Genomic DNA, 17,088 nt, shown 5'->3' with positions numbered 1-17,088 from the left:
TTTATCTCCCGCCTTTCTTTACATTGACCTGCTCAAAGACTATCGCCTCTGAGCTCCAGTCCAAAAAGGGCATTCTCACACAGGCTGAACAAAACTTCCAGAAAAGCAAGAAAACCTGCAGTGATCTGGCCAGCCGCTTCCAAGAGCACTGCCCTGACATTGACCGCGAGGAATCTGAGGTCAAGAAACTTGGTCAACGTTATGACAACCTCAACCAGCAGATCCAGAACAGGTCAGTGCCCACACCAGTTACCAAGCACAACCACTTCCTAAAGAAAGCTTCTGCAATAGTCAAAGGTACCCTTAAAGTCTGCAATTAGAGACATACACATTACTTCATGGAATGTCTTTTTAGAAGCATCCATGCAAACCAAGCAACCAGCTGAGCAAACAGGGTAATCTGCATCAAGGGGTTGGGGGTCTATTCAAAACTATTCTGCATCAGACATTATTACCCTTTCTAACCAGTAAGAATGTCTTGTACAGTTGATTGTCTCAGTATATGTTTTGCCTCATTCCTTATTTGCACAGCCTCTGTACTAAGCACAAATGGTACCAACCTAAGCTCAGCAATCCCAAAGTTGCATGAAACTGATCAGATATTTAGACAATTTGAATTTATTTTTCTCCTTGTCAGTAACAAAAATAGATGAACATGATGAAAGTGAGGTTATGTGCCTGTTTTTCACCTCATATGGTGTTAGATTAAGCTACTTGAGAGATTATTGACTTTGTATAGCCATATAACCTACTGATGAGGGCTAATCCATATGGTAAAGGTCCTGTATCAGATTTTGTGCGGCTCAGGCCTATATCGAGGGTGAGGGCCTTTAACAACCCAAAAGCATGAGGCAAAAGCTTTTTACTGCTTTTGGAACATTCTGCCTACTGTGAGCAGAATGTTCTAAATTAAATAGAAAGACAACCAGAAAGACAAATATTGAAATGTTGGAGCTGCAGGCCATTATAGGTGGTCCATAATTCAATTGTGCTCAATGGATCTCTTAACATTCCAATAACACAATGAGTCGTTATAGACAAAAACATTAATGTTTTTTAAATGACAACACCATGTTTTGAAGAATACTATTTTTCAAATGTTTAACTAACATTCAAGTAATTGGTGGAAGGCACTTAAATTGACAATCCCATTAAAAACATACGTATACCTATAACGTTTGTAATAACAGCTGTACAACTTTGAACCTCATTAAAGGTGTTAACCGTTTGATTAACAGCCTAACCATCGATTTGATCCCAAAGTATTCTATCAAATGTGCACCTCATAATAATACGTTCCATAGAAACCTACATTGACTCCACCCCCAACTACAATCTGCCTTGTATTTGATCAGCCCCAACTGTACCCTTTCTGCATCCCACTAATGTTTATGTAATATATTATTAAGGTATCTTTAAAAGTCCCTGAATTGAGGAGCAGTGATGTGTAGTATTTGCTCAACCCCAAATATGAAATTGATGGCCTTTTGCTGTCCCTCTGGTAGGTCGCAGAGCCTGCAGAAAGCGAAAACCTCCTACTCAAGCTACCGAGGTGGCTATGATGACCTCGACCACTGGCTTTCAGTCATCCCTAACCACGAGCCGCGCGAGACCGACAGCGTCAGGCAGGTGGAGACCAAACTGAAGCAGCAACGGGTAAGTCGGCTGTCTCATCAGCGCCAACAGCTATCATTCAGATGAAAAGCATTGTGGAATCATAGGTCTGTGGATTAGTATCTAAGAATCAGCGTGCTAAGCTGGGGATCGCTTACCATAGCTTCACAAGCCGCTCTATGCCCCCAGCTCTGTTAACTATCAATTCATAATGTAGCACCTCCCACAAAGGAAAGGCCTTAAAGATTAATATTCATTTGTTAGCCCTGACTGCAGGCTCATCATTTGACACAAATACCGGTTGTATGTTCTTACAACGAACTCCGTTGTAACGCATGCCTTTACCACGCATGCGTTACAATGGAATGGTATTTCCACGCTTATCCTACTCCCCGTATTTTTCCGTGGTGACGTCATACGTCGTAAAGAGGAAGCGGAAGTTTCTTTCAGTTCCCTCTTATACGACGCCGATTGCCTGCACATCTCAACTTCAGGTTAGGTTTTTGGGGGGGAAGCCCCCCCCTCTTTTTTTAATTGTACCCTTTACCACACATGCCTTTACTACGTACCTCGTAGTAAACGTATGCATGGTAAAGGCTTTCGTTGTAACCACGCATGCGTTGTAATGCATGCAAGGTTAAGGTTTTCGTGGAAACGGCCGTGCTGTAGTGGCCGTTTTCCCAAATACCTCATGTTTTTCATACTTACAACAGGCATAACCGTCTCTGTTGCAGTCAGTTTCTCTGACATCGTAATGTTGCTCATAGAGAAAGCAACAGAGCTATCACATGTGTACAGATTTGGAAAAAAAAGTTGAGAGATGTGTTTCTCCACATCTAGTAAGGACATTCGATTCTACCAACAGGATGTTCAGGAGTCATTTATTTCACTCAAAAGTTAAGGTGAAGGGAAAATGTAGTTTTACTTTTTTTAAGGCGTGCAAGTTAACTCAATAGTTTAATGAAAAAAAATGAAATATCAGCATTTGTAAAGCGCACAGCTAATTCCGTAGAGGTGTCCCGTCGCTGGGGGCCCTCGGAAAGATTAAGCGAGCTATTGCCCAGAGTCACATGGTGCTGGGCTAACCTGCCACGTGCCACCAGCATCGGGGATCGAACGGTGAACCCAGTGGTCCTTAGTCAGGCACCCTGGCCGATGCGCCTCACCTCTTCCACATGCACCTGCCGCAGAGATTTGTGGTGTTTTTTGCTAACTATAAATTTGGCTTGTGCTTTCTTCCTTCTGAGGTTGATAAAATGAGTGTCGTGCTGGGTGGACAATAGTACTACTGTTGCAAATTGTACATAGTGTGAGTAGGTAGTAATGTGTGCTTTGCAGGGTTGGACACTACAATTCATATTGCATTATCCAATTGACACGTCTGATTTACAAAATGGAAACCCACTAACTCCTTCATGCTCACATTGGGCTTTATCCATGAGAAAGTGGTGGAGCGGGGCGTTAGCCACCTTGGCTTAACGCTGCGCTCCACCACTTCCAAAACGCAGGGCTGCACTGTATTTACAAGGATACGATGCTGCCCAGTGTGTCGCCTGCGCTGGCGCTAATTTTAGCTGCCCAGCGCCAACACAGGCACCCTTGCACCACAGTGCAAGGGTGACTGCATTGTAGGGGAAGATTGTTTATGTGCAGGAAGGTGACCCTTCCTGCACATAAAGTATGCACATAAGTGTGATGTAAAATAACCATGTTATCTGCACAGAGCTGTGGATGTAGGTGTTCATTACTAGCCTTGAGTGAAGAGCTGTTTACTTAGGCCAGTTCCTTATGGAGGTATGTGATAAAAACGTTATCTGTAATTAAAGATATCAGACTGACCTACCAGAGGAGAGACACCCTAAGCATGGGACAATTAGACTGCATGGCTGACCTCATGGACATGTGAAATTTGCCACTTTTGTCAGGACATCTACGTGAATGCCTCAGCTAATCCTTGCTGGTCGGGCTCAATGTCATAGGCAATTCTACTGGGCATTTTGAGCACACTTTGCGCAGACACGAGGGCCACGCTCCTGCCTCTTGAGTGGCCCCGGGTGCCTACCTTTGCCCTCATCGCCTCCACCCTGGAAACTGTACGGTGGCGAACATGGTAGGACCGCTGAATCCACTCCGCTTGCTACCAGGCGCGCCGGTCGGGCTGCGACACACTCACAAGTTGGGTACTCAGAGATCAATGCAACCTGCCGCTGCTAGCAGTCGCACGGCTTCTCTCACACGTGCATCTTCCATGTCTGTGATGAAACCTAATTAATATGTAATGCACCTCAAGTCGAAATTTTACTCTCTACTCTCTACGCTCCGGCCACCGTTTCACCTTCCCAAAATGGTGACTGTTACCTTAAAATGACTGTTTAAATATTGAGCTTCAAATTTGAAAATTATAGCCCATAAGTACCCTGGGTTGATCTATTCTCCCAATATCCCCGGAGGGCACACCTCACTACGGTCTGCTGCCCCCAAAGCCTATTGTAGTCATTAGCTATTTTGCAAGAATGGATCTCTAAATCAATTTCTTCTTGTACTTGCTCTTTTTCTGTCATTTTTTCTCTTGCTGCCATCCTTGTCTCTCGTTCACTGTCCTGATCCCCTTCTTTCTTTTCATCTTTACAGTCACACCAGTTTTATGGTGTTTTGTTTCGCTCCTTCCTTTGGTTTTACTTCTGCCCCTCACCTCTCTTATCACCACTATTGTCTTCTTTATCTCCCTCCTCTCCTTTTTTCCTTCCCTTTCGTCCCTTCCCTATCCTTCCATGTGGTCTGCTCTACTGTACAACAGTTCATCATGATATGTACAGTGGAGCCTCGTTTCCAGTGAATCTTCCTTAACTCAGTTGATTAAGTCGAGTTATTTCCCCTCTGTGTTGCAGCCTAAATACATTTGAGTTCTCATACCGCACTTTATAAACAACCTGGTGTAGACCTTGCACCTTCTTGGTAGCAGGTGTTTCACTATCTCATTCTTTTGATTACCTAGAGTCCAGAGAAGTGCACAATTGTAGGAAGGTGGCTACCTGACTATGGTTACCCCAGATTTTTTGCCTGTGTTTAGCTGGTTTTCGACTTAGTTGGCCTGGTTCCCTGCTAATCAGGGCCCCAGGCTATCTGCTCTCTCTGTAAAATGGATTCCATGTACCCTAGGTGCATAACTAGATTGGCTTGGGTCACCTTATCAGCCCCTGTACAGAGCACTATAGGTGCCCAGGGCATAGGTGCATCCAAGGCCTACCAGGGGCTGCAGCATATCTTTTGCCACCCCTGGCTGGCTATCTAAATTGACACAACTGGCTGATCCCTCAGCTGGGGCAAGTGGGTGTAATCACCCCTTGCTTAGATATAGTATACCTATATCTAAACCTATATCTGGACACATATATAGCCTGTAAGCCACTCCTATGGAAGGCCTCATCAATCCTGGAGGCAGAGTGCGTGGTTTTATGTGAGATGGTGCTCTGGCATGAGCTGAGCCTGTCTGCAGCTGTCGGGAACAACTCCCTAAGCTGATCCGGGATAATGCCATACCATATACTCTTAAGCGCCTTATAATCCTCGCGGTTATATAGCAACTTTGGTTTGGCTTTATCAAAACATGTCGTGTAAGGTGTCATACGAATTGGAATACTACCCCCTCGCCAGTTCTGGCGACGGGGGTAGCATTCCACCCTTCTAGAGGGAGAAGACATGTTACTTTGCTGAAACGCGGTTGATTTAAAATGAGCCTCAGATCCACAAAATGGATGCCCCTGCCACAGACACGGGTCTGACCTCCTGCTGCTGACCGAAACCCGGCAGAGGAGGCCTGGACAAAGAGTTTCCTGTCACAGGGCGGTGTCAAACCACCCCAGACAGGAGATAGTGGATTGGAGTAGGGAGGTTTCAATGAAACCAGACACTGCCTGGGGAGCACAAGGCTGCCCCTTGCAGGATCCGGCCAAACCGGTTCTGGGGCCTCCCAGCCCCTGTCCCAGCGCGGCCAGGATCAAAGGAGAGGGGTGTAACCACCCCCTTCCTGGGTCCCACCCATAGGAGGGGACCTAGCAGGATGTCCAACCCCCGAGATTCGAATAAGAGGGGGAGCAGTCCCAACGGACCTCAGATCATCCTGAAGAAACATAAGAAACGAAATCTGGACCCTTCGACTTTCTACACGACGTGAGAAGACTGAAGAATCTCCCTTGTGGTCAAGGAGTGACCACCCTGTGCAAACAGGCACCATCCAGCCCTCGACCCTTGCTTTGTTGCAGTTCCCGCCGGAACTCGAGCGACAGAGATCGACGAGATCAAGCTTGCCTGCCTTCTACCTGCCCGATCCACAGTCCCTGCAGAGCTGAGACCCGTGGAGGCGACCGGAAGCGTGGGGCACGCCATCTTGAAAAGGCCACGAGACGCTGACCGTGCGGCCCACGAGTGACCCTCGAAGCTGTACACCGGGGTTTGAGAAGCCCCAGCCCCGAGCTCCACTTGCACCAAAGCTCACCCCTCCACACTCGACGAGTGCTGCGTGGGGCCCTTCTGCTTGTGTGCGCTCGACGCGTTGGCCCGGTCACTTGCCAGCTGGCTTGTGGCCCCTGTGCCGACGAACTTTGAAATACGACTTGCTTTTCTGGTTGCTCCAGATCTGCACCAGCTCCTGTGAAAAGGAGCACCCACTCTGACCCTCCTGGTTCGAGTGATAAGCAATCTCCCGGTTCCGCGTGGATTGCTTTTGCCAAGTGCTGTTTGCTGCAATCTTGAAGCCGACGGTGCTGACGGCGAGAGCCTACGTGGGACAGATCGTGACCTGCTCCTGGACGTCGCAGATGCCCCAGAGCCCACGTGACAGCGGAGAGAAGCCTATCGACAACCGCCTGATTGCGCCCGACATTGCCTGGTTCCGTCCTGGTTCCATCCTGGTCACTGCTGAGTGACCCAGACTCTGTCCCCTCTGCTTTCAGGTACTTTTCTACTTCGATCCACCCTTGGATCGCACCGGACACTTCTGCTTCACAGCGCCTGCAGCTGCAACAGCTCCAAGCACCAAGAACCTGCGTGACAGAACCCGACGCCACTTCGACCCTGTGCACCCACGGCCTGTGGGTGAGGTAACTTTGCAACGCCGGTGTCTTTACACTGGTACACACCTCTAGGGTCTGTGTCTAAAGTTTTGTGTTCCTAGGTTCAGCGGAAGTATCTTTTTATTCACTTTTATTGACTTTTACGCACCATTGACAGTGCATTGGTGCGCGCTGCACTTTCCGTGCTGCACCCGTCTCCTGTGGGCTACTCCCGACTTCTTCATTGCTTGTCCTGACTGCTCCCAGCGAATCTCTAGGCCCTAGGCCTAACCATTGTTCGTAAAGTGTTACTTATACCACTTTTTTGATATATGGTCTGAGTGGCCACCCGCCCTCATCCATAAACGTGCAACTTTATATGTGTAACAGTGCTTTTGATTTAACGCTTGTGCCCCTTTCCTCATAAAGAGTACTGGGGAGTAATTTAGAAATAAATACATATATTTTTATAATATATACTTGTGTGGTGTCCTTTCATTTGATTACAGGATTGTATGTGGTAAAACAGCTCGCTTAACACGACCTCTTAAGTTAAGCCTTTAAGGCTGCTTAGTCCATGCTACCACTAGGATAGCTTGTCTACAAGGTTGACTTACAACCTGACATCTTTGGGGTTTGTTTGGACTGATAACCAGTGGTTCCAGAATTGGAAACACTACCTATCAGGCCAACTTCTCACATTGGTGTGCAGCGGTGCGGATTTGAGCTTGCTGTTTGTTTTACCATTGCAATCTTTATCAAATTGAAAGATCACATCAAGTACCTCTAGGTACATATAAATCAAAAGCTTAGCATATTAAGTTCTACTGAACTTAGTAGTTGTAGATTAAAGGGATTAGCACACCCTGACTACAACTCACTAGCAAGGTACAGTAGGAAACCACTTAGTGTAGGTAAGTGCACCACTTACACCTCACTAGCAGTCATGTCTGATACAGATAGAGCTTCAGGCTCTGCTCCTGTAATAGTTGATCCTATAGGGACAACATCCAGATATGACAACCTTAGCCACAAAGACCTGAGTGCCTTGTGCACAGCCAGGGGGCTAAAAAAGGGCAGAGGCCCTACCATTCCTTCCCTAGTAGCTCTCCTACAAAAGGATGACCTAGATAAGGTGAGTCAGACTCCCTTAGAAACAGAGGAAGGGATAAACTCCCCTGAGAATGAGGATCTTCAAGATGATGTAGTAGAGGAGGAAGAAGAAGAAGAAGGCTCTGATGTAGATGAGCCTGAAGATCAGGATCAGGGGGGAAACCAGGTACAGGTTGCCAGGCTTAACCAGGCCAACTTGGACCTACATGGGAATGGAGGGGGCCAGCACCACTCCAGATCTCATAACCAAATTCTCCCAGGTAATAGAAGGGAGAGATCTCTGTCAAGGGACTCTCACCTTTCTAGTGCCTCAAGAGAATCTCAAAGAGGAATGACTTCCTCCCAGAGAAAAGAGCATAGGGCCAGGATGAGGGCTGTCCAACTCCAAATAGAAAGGGAAGAGGTAGCCTTGGCTCAAGCTAAACTTGCTTTAGCAAGAGAGAGAAAATTGTGTGGCTTAGATGCCACTGGTGGCAGCAAAGTTCCTAAAGAAAAAGCCAGGTCCTATGATAGTAGAAACCTGACAAAGATTGTGCCCCCCTATCAGGAAGGGGATGACATCCACAAATGGATGACTGCTCTGGAGAGAGCCTGCATGGTACAGCAGGTTCCTGAGGAACAGTGGGCAGCAATCTTATGGTACTCCTTTTCAGAGAAAGGGAGGGATAGGCTCCTCACTGTCAGACATGAGGATGCCAGCAATTACAAAATCCTGAAGAGTGTTCTGATAGATGGGTTTGGCTTAACCACTGAACAGTACAGGTTAAAGTTCAGAGATACCCAGAAGACACAGACTCAGGACTGGACTGATTTTGTTGATTGTGCAACTAAGGCTCTGGAGGGTTGGCTGAATGGCAGCAAAGTACATGACTTCACAGGATTGTATAATTTGATTATGAGGGAGCAGATCCTTAGTAATTGTCAGAACCAGCTCTTACACCAGCACCTGGTGGACTCAGATTTGACCTCTCCCCAAGAATTGGGAAAGAGGGCAGATAAGTGGGTCAGAACCAGGATTAGGCCTAAGAATCAGGACAATAACCAGAAGAAGGAGTCTACCAAGCCTCAAGATAAGGGTGGGGATAAAAGTAAAGAAAACACTTCCCCAGGGCCCCAAAACTCCAAGAAGGGGGGTGGGTCCCAAGACACTTCTTCAACAGAGAAAAAGCCTTATTGCCATGCCTGTAAACAGGTTGGGCATTACAAAACAGACAGCTGTTGTCCCAAGAATGGCAATAAAGAAAACATACCTCCAAAGCCAGCTCCAACACCTCCTGTTACTGTCAGCAGTAATCCCCCAGGAAGTGGGAGCACACCCAGGAATCTGGGTGGGTTTACTTTTGGAGCCCAAGGGGACCCTGGCCTATCCAGGTCTCCATCCCCAAATGATCTTGTCTATGAGACTGGCATGGGGTTTGCCAACTTCTCTGTTTGCCCAAATACCTTGAGCAAATATAGGCAGGAACCCATCATCAATGGTTTGAAAGTGGAAGCTTTTAGAGACACAGGGGCTAGCATCACCATGGTGGCTGACTGTATAGTCCCCTCTAAGCAACTTTTACCAGGTGCCACATACCAGGTAACAAACATTGATGGTATCCAAACAAATCATCCAATGGCAGTAGTAAGTCTCAGCTGGGGAGGTGTCATTGGCCCAAAGAGAGTGGCAGTGTCACCAAACTTGCCTGTAGACTGTCTACTGGGTAATGATTTGGAAATCTCAGCCTGGGCTGAGGTTGAACAGGAAATCCATTCTAGAATGGTAAATTCCAATGGAAAGGTTAGTGGGGCTGTACTGGCTATGGCCCCAATTCAAGATGTCCTTCCTGAAAAGGTTGGTAGGGCTGAGCAACTCTCTGCCCCATCTTTACCAGAAGCTCTTCCCAGACAGAATAGCAAAGCTGTTATGATAACAGCAGAAACCCAAACTGAGTCTCCTCCTGAAAAGGTTGGTGGGGCTGTGATGGCCACAGCCCAAACTCAAACAGATATGTGTGTTGTGAAGCCTGAAATGATGGATCACTCCACCCAAACTGAGAGCATGGAGGAGGAAGAGAAATCTCCCCCTCACCAGACAGTAGGACAGGATCAGCCTCCTCAGGGAACTGATCTTACCCCTGATGAAGGAACTGCCCCAGAGGTTGTTAGGCCTGGCCTGACAGAGCCTCTGATGGCAGTGGACCCTTCTCAGGTGGGATCCGGTCTGGAGCAGGTAACCTGCCCCTCTCTACCTTGCCTTAGTCAGCCCAGGGCTGCAGAGGACAAGAAGGACAGTGAGACCCAGAGGGCCCCCTGTCAAATAAAGCACCCCCATCAACAGATTAGGGGCACCAAAACTAGTAGGCCTAGTAAGGTGAAAACTTTAAAAACTCCTGAGGGAGCCCCCTTAAAAACAGTTAGGGACCTCCCACAGATGGATTCTGTTGGGCACAGCCAAACCTGGGACCCAAAGGGCCCAAACCTGAACTGTCCCTCCAGCAAGCCAAACAGAGGGACCCAGCCTCCAGCTTTAGGTAGCCAGAGGTTGACCCTGAGAGCTCAGTGCAACTCAGTTGAAGAAAGAAAGGCACATATGGTGGAAGATAATTGGAGGAAGTTGAGCCCAAAAATAGTGGAGCCTCACTTCAATACTCCATATCCAAACCAGCCTTTAACTTTGCATAAACACACCCAAGGTAGTGATTCCCTATGGTGGAGACCCTCTAATACCCCTAGGGTGAGGGACTGCTTAGTGGACCATGAGACAGGGGGTACCCATGCTAGTGCAGGTACTTCCTTATATGGCCACTCAGGCAATAAAGGCTTACCTGGCCAAGGATAGCCTTATCTCCTTTCGTTTGGGGGGGGGTTATGTAGGAAGGTGGCTACCTGACTATGGTTACCCCAGATTTTTTGCCTGTGTTTAGCTGGTTTTCGACTTAGTTGGCCTGGTTCCCTGCTAATCAGGGCCCCAGGCTATCTGCTCTCTCTGTAAAATGGATTCCATGTACCCTAGGTGCATAACTAGATTGGCTTGGGTCACCTTATCAGCCCCTGTACAGAGCACTATAGGTGCCCAGGGCATAGGTGCATCCAAGGCCTACCAGGGGCTGCAGCATATCTTTTGCCACCCCTGGCTGGCTATCTAAATTGACACAACTGGCTGATCCCTCAGCTGGGGCAAGTGGGTGTAATCACCCCTTGCTTAGATATAGTATACCTATATCTAAACCTATATCTGGACACATATATAGCCTGTAAGCCACTCCTATGGAAGGCCTCATCAATCCTGGAGGCAGAGTGCGTGGTTTTATGTGAGATGGTGCTCTGGCATGAGCTGAGCCTGTCTGCAGCTGTCGGGAACAACTCCCTAAGCTGATCCGGGATAATGCCATACCATATACTCTTAAGCGCCTTATAATCCTCGCGGTTATATAGCAACTTTGGTTTGGCTTTATCAAAACATGTCGTGTAAGGTGTCATACGAATTGGAATACTACCCCCTCGCCAGTTCTGGCGACGGGGGTAGCATTCCACCCTTCTAGAGGGAGAAGACATGTTACTTTGCTGAAACGCGGTTGATTTAAAATGAGCCTCAGATCCACAAAATGGATGCCCCTGCCACAGACACGGGTCTGACCTCCTGCTGCTGACCGAAACCCGGCAGAGGAGGCCTGGACAAAGAGTTTCCTGTCACAGGGCGGTGTCAAACCACCCCAGACAGGAGATAGTGGATTGGAGTAGGGAGGTTTCAATGAAACCAGACACTGCCTGGGGAGCACAAGGCTGCCCCTTGCAGGATCCGGCCAAACCGGTTCTGGGGCCTCCCAGCCCCTGTCCCAGCGCGGCCAGGATCAAAGGAGAGGGGTGTAACCACCCCCTTCCTGGGTCCCACCCATAGGAGGGGACCTAGCAGGATGTCCAACCCCCGAGATTCGAATAAGAGGGGGAGCAGTCCCAACGGACCTCAGATCATCCTGAAGAAACATAAGAAACGAAATCTGGACCCTTCGACTTTCTACACGACGTGAGAAGACTGAAGAATCTCCCTTGTGGTCAAGGAGTGACCACCCTGTGCAAACAGGCACCATCCAGCCCTCGACCCTTGCTTTGTTGCAGTTCCCGCCGGAACTCGAGCGACAGAGATCGACGAGATCAAGCTTGCCTGCCTTCTACCTGCCCGATCCACAGTCCCTGCAGAGCTGAGACCCGTGGAGGCGACCGGAAGCGTGGGGCACGCCATCTTGAAAAGGCCACGAGACGCTGACCGTGCGGCCCACGAGTGACCCTCGAAGCTGTACACCGGGGTTTGAGAAGCCCCAGCCCCGAGCTCCACTTGCACCAAAGCTCACCCCTCCACACTCGACGAGTGCTGCGTGGGGCCCTTCTGCTTGTGTGCGCTCGACGCGTTGGCCCGGTCACTTGCCAGCTGGCTTGTGGCCCCTGTGCCGACGAACTTTGAAATACGACTTGCTTTTCTGGTTGCTCCAGATCTGCACCAGCTCCTGTGAAAAGGAGCACCCACTCTGACCCTCCTGGTTCGAGTGATAAGCAATCTCCCGGTTCCGCGTGGATTGCTTTTGCCAAGTGCTGTTTGCTGCAATCTTGAAGCCGACGGTGCTGACGGCGAGAGCCTACGTGGGACAGATCGTGACCTGCTCCTGGACGTCGCAGATGCCCCAGAGCCCACGTGACAGCGGAGAGAAGCCTATCGACAACCGCCTGATTGCGCCCGACATTGCCTGGTTCCGTCCTGGTTCCATCCTGGTCACTGCTGAGTGACCCAGACTCTGTCCCCTCTGCTTTCAGGTACTTTTCTACTTCGATCCACCCTTGGATCGCACCGGACACTTCTGCTTCACAGCGCCTGCAGCTGCAACAGCTCCAAGCACCAAGAACCTGCGTGACAGAACCCGACGCCACTTCGACCCTGTGCACCCACGGCCTGTGGGTGAGGTAACTTTGCAACGCCGGTGTCTTTACACTGGTACACACCTCTAGGGTCTGTGTCTAAAGTTTTGTGTTCCTAGGTTCAGCGGAAGTATCTTTTTATTCACTTTTATTGACTTTTACGCACCATTGACAGTGCATTGGTGCGCGCTGCACTTTCCGTGCTGCACCCGTCTCCTGTGGGCTACTCCCGACTTCTTCATTGCTTGTCCTGACTGCTCCCAGCGAATCTCTAGGCCCTAGGCCTAACCATTGTTCGTAAAGTGTTACTTATACCACTTTTTTGATATATGGTCTGAGTGGCCACCCGCCCTCATCCATAAACGTGCAACTTTATATGTGTAACAGTGCTTTTGATTTAACGCTTGTGCCCCTTTCCTCATAAAGAGTACTGGGGAGTAATTTAGAAATAAATACATATATTTTTATAATATATACTTGTGTGGTGTCCTTTCATTTGATTACAGGATTGTATGTGGTAAAACAGCTCGCTTAACACGACCTCTTAAGTTAAGCCTTTAAGGCTGCTTAGTCCATGCTACCACTAGGATAGCTTGTCTACAAGGTTGACTTACAACCTGACATCTTTGGGGTTTGTTTGGACTGATAACCAGTGGTTCCAGAATTGGAAACACTACCTATCAGGCCAACTTCTCACAACAATCATCAGGTAGGTTAAAGAAAATAGCTGGCTGAACCACTGTCTATTGCAATTAGTATTTTTCTTCCTTTTTTCAGGGGTTTGTCAAACTTTGCGGTCGTAGAGGAACCTAGCCCCGATATGCATTTAATGTCCATTCTTCTGCTATTTTCATATAAAAAATGTTTGCCCAAGCCATTGTTCGAGAAATTTTGACTGTATGCTTCGTGTGTAGTGTGATGTGGCCATGAGTATTCTTTGCTCTCTGTTTGGGCTACCGAATGTGTGTTTTATTTCATGTTACACTTCTTTTTTTTTTAACACACTGGCATAAAATAAACATTTTGACATCTGGTATGAAATGTGGAGCTTTGAATCGAAACAAATTAAGTCAATTGAGTCATGCCTCTGATAGACAACCCCATAAAATAACACTGATTAAAATAAAAGACATAATTTTCAGACTCATGTACTTAGTGTGTAACTACAATACTACCTATGAAAATGTTGCTGCGAGTGTTTCTCCCTAGAAAAGTCATGCTGTTCTGTGTTTTCTGCAGCTGCTGCTGAGTGAAATTTCAGCTCGAGAACAAGACCTTAAAAAAGTGTCCAACAATGCCCAGCAGTACCAGCAGGCGGTGAAGGTGAGCATATACATCAGGCACTATGGGACACAAGGCTTTCTTCAGAGTATGGCTAACAGCCATCATTTGAGGCCGGCGGTTAATATGACTGGTCAAAATGCTAGCCCTTGTTCTAAATACTAAACACAGTGGTATTTTAATTTTGTCTTTGATCCGCGTATTGACACCTACACACTGTCACGAAAACTCTCTGTTCGAGGCATGTGATCTGTAGATTATTTATTTATTTTTTAATTTTATTTTGAAAGTTTTATATAGCGCGAACCAGATCTTTGCAGATATCAGAGCGCTTTACAGAGCATACATAACAGGCCATTAGATATGGCGTAATTGTAGGTAATAAGTGGGGTGGGGTAGGCATAGGAGGGCGCATAGTAGAACAGTTACGTCAATAATGCAAGTGGTACAAAAAAGTGAAAGCATAGACCGACAGGTATATCAACAACACAAGTATACAAATAATCGAAGGGATCGACCAGATAATACAGATCGGTGCAGCTACTTTAAAAATCGACGTCTTTACTTGACGTACATAGCTCAAGTGTATTTAGCCATGAGGATAGATTTTACTTCTTTCTTAAAGAGTGTGATGGATGATATGAGCCTGGTTTCAGGAGGGAGTGAGTTCCAGATCCTGGGTGTCATTCCTGAGAAGGAGCGTTTATACGTTTTTTCCTTCCGGAATCTTCGAGGTTTTAGCAGAAGATTGTTTGTGCCTCTAGTGTTTCTAGAGCCGCCAGAGATTGTCAGCTTCTGGGTGAGGTATCCGGGTGAGCTCAGGTGTACAGCCTTTTGTGTCATGCAGGCGATTTTCAGATGTATTCTGGCTTCAAAAGGCAGCCAGTTCAGAGATTTCAAGTCAGGGGAGATATGCGAGTGTTTTTTTGACCCAGTGATGAGTCTCGCTGCAGCGTTTAGAGAAGCTCTTAGGGGTGCAGTAGTAGTTAGAGGGAGACCGCAGAGAGCAGTGCTGCCGTATTCTATTCGAGGAATGACTAGTGCTTGTACTGCAGTTTGGAAGTCTTTGGCTGGGAGGAAGGGTTTAAGTCTTCTCAGGGTATTGATTTGGTAGTTCGCTCCCTTAGTTGCCTTGCTGATATGTTGCTGCATGTTGAGATTGGTGTCGAGTGTTATGCCTAAAGATTTTGCTGAGTCCACAATGGTGGGTTGGACATTGAGTGCAGTTAGGTGTTTAAGCCAGAGTTGAGTGGTAGAGATCTTCGCTGGAGGTGAGATCAGAAGGAACTCTGTTTTCAGAGCATTGAGTTTGAGATGATTATCGGCAAGCCAGGATTGGGTCCTTCTGATCGTTGAGTTCAGTTGTAAAATGTCTTTGGGGGATTGTAATTTGAGATATAGTTGGGTGTCATCGGCGTACATGTGAAAGAGTACATTGGATGCTTGTAGCAAGGTGGTGTAAGGTTCCATAACTAGGTTGAACAAAGTTGGGGATAGGGAGGATCCTTGGGGGACGCCTAACGATACCGGTATTGGCGAGGACATCAGGTTGTTGCTCTTGAATTTCTGCGACCTGTTGTGAAGAAAGGAAGTGAACCACTTGAGAACGGTCCCAGATAGACCCATTCTTGTGTTTAAAAGTCTGAGTAAATTCTCATGTTTGACGGTGTCAAAGATTGTGTGAAGATTACATGTTGTGCATAGATCACCATCTAGTGTTGGGTCCGGATGTTTGCACTTTGTTTTTCTTCGAAGAAGTCTTTCCAGTCATGAGGTAGGTGACTCCTCCTTTCGGTGATAGTGCGCATGGGCATCGACTCCATAGTTAGATAGTTTTTTTCCGCCATCGGGTTTGGATGTGAATTGCCGCGCTCCGGTACTGCACTGTTTCTCAGGTTCTCTTCGACGCGCAATCCACTACCCTCAACAGTATTGTTTCTCGATCGTGTTTCCTATTCTCTGGGTATTGTTTCGAACCAAGAATCTTCGATCGGAAAATTCGTGGAGGGCCGTTGGGCCTACCCGCGCCGGGCTCGCTAGCAGTCGATGGAACGGACTCCATTCAAGCTCTGTCCCGGGTGTCGCGCCAATTTTCCGCGCATCAACTTGCACAACTGCGACGCATGCCGATCGTTTCGATCGAAGAAGACACTCCATGACCGTCGGGCTCGACGTCCCGAAATGCAACAACAAGGCGGCTCCGTACCGGACATCTTCGGAGAAGATTCCGACCAAGAACACGCTCAAGGAGCCCAGGAAGAAGAGCATGTCTCAGTGTCCGAAGCCGACTTCGACATGGAAGAAGAGGAGCAAGTTACACCGGGTCAGCGTACCGCGAGTACAGAAACCCCCTTGCCCCAACAACCAAAGACAAAAAAGGCTCTGGTCGTTCCTCTGCCTAAGTGCCAAGGTCAGCACTGAGGAAAAGTTTCAAGCACCTCGCCAGTGGGCCAGGCGCCACAAAACAAAGAAAAGTCTTTTGGCTCGGGCTCGATTCGGCCAGTACCGGCGCCGAGTCCAAATCCTCTGCGCCAAAATCCAAGCACATCCTGGTCCATGTTCCAGCTTTGTCGAAGCCTAAATCTTCAGTACCGAAGAGTTCAGAGCCGAAACCTTCAATGCCAAAAACTGCCAATACAGATAAAAAGATTCTCACAAAAGAGCCTTGGTCCGATGTTCCACTTTCGGATCCGAAACAAAAAGAACTGGTTATTAACCCAGATACTGGACATATTCATTCCAAATTGCCTGAAAAAAAGGAAATTGGACCAACAGGATGAGCACAACATGCCTCTGAAGAAAAGGAATGTGGGTACGAACCCTTCACCATCTTATGTGCCACCTTCTTCACCTACTAATCCTCAATTACTCATCACACCCACTTATTCACCACCACCACTATCACCTGACCCATAGGATGAAGGGGATGGAGATGAGGCTGGGCCACAACATGTTGACCCATGGGAGGATTATGATACTGATCCACACACAAATACTGACCCTGACCCGTCCAGGCCATTACCACCTGATGATAATATAGGCTACATTGAGCTTCTTAATAGGGCTGCTCATTACCATGGGGTGGAACTACATAAGGAGGCTTTAGAGGACAACGTCTTGTTTGAGACCTTAAGCTCCA

General features: G+C 47.7%; 1 protein-coding gene across 1 annotated transcript in view; it reads left to right on the top strand.

The window, feature by feature from the left end:
- Positions 1-17,088, top strand: part of PPL (periplakin) — a 265,150-nt gene that overhangs the window by 233,879 nt on the left and 14,183 nt on the right. The window contains exons 17-19 of the mRNA XM_086941331.1: positions 39-232; positions 1,506-1,656; positions 13,908-13,991. Of these exons, the coding sequence (XP_086797457.1) occupies positions 39-232; positions 1,506-1,656; positions 13,908-13,991 (429 nt within the window). The remainder of the gene's footprint in view (positions 1-38; positions 233-1,505; positions 1,657-13,907; positions 13,992-17,088) is intronic.

The sequence above is a fragment of the Lissotriton vulgaris genome, chromosome 10, assembly GCF_964263255.1.
Source record: "Lissotriton vulgaris chromosome 10, aLisVul1.2, whole genome shotgun sequence".
In the NCBI taxonomy this organism is placed as follows: domain Eukaryota; kingdom Metazoa; phylum Chordata; class Amphibia; order Caudata; family Salamandridae; genus Lissotriton; species Lissotriton vulgaris.
Note: the sequence above shows the minus strand (reverse complement) of the source record. Positions and strands in the feature narration are given on the sequence as shown.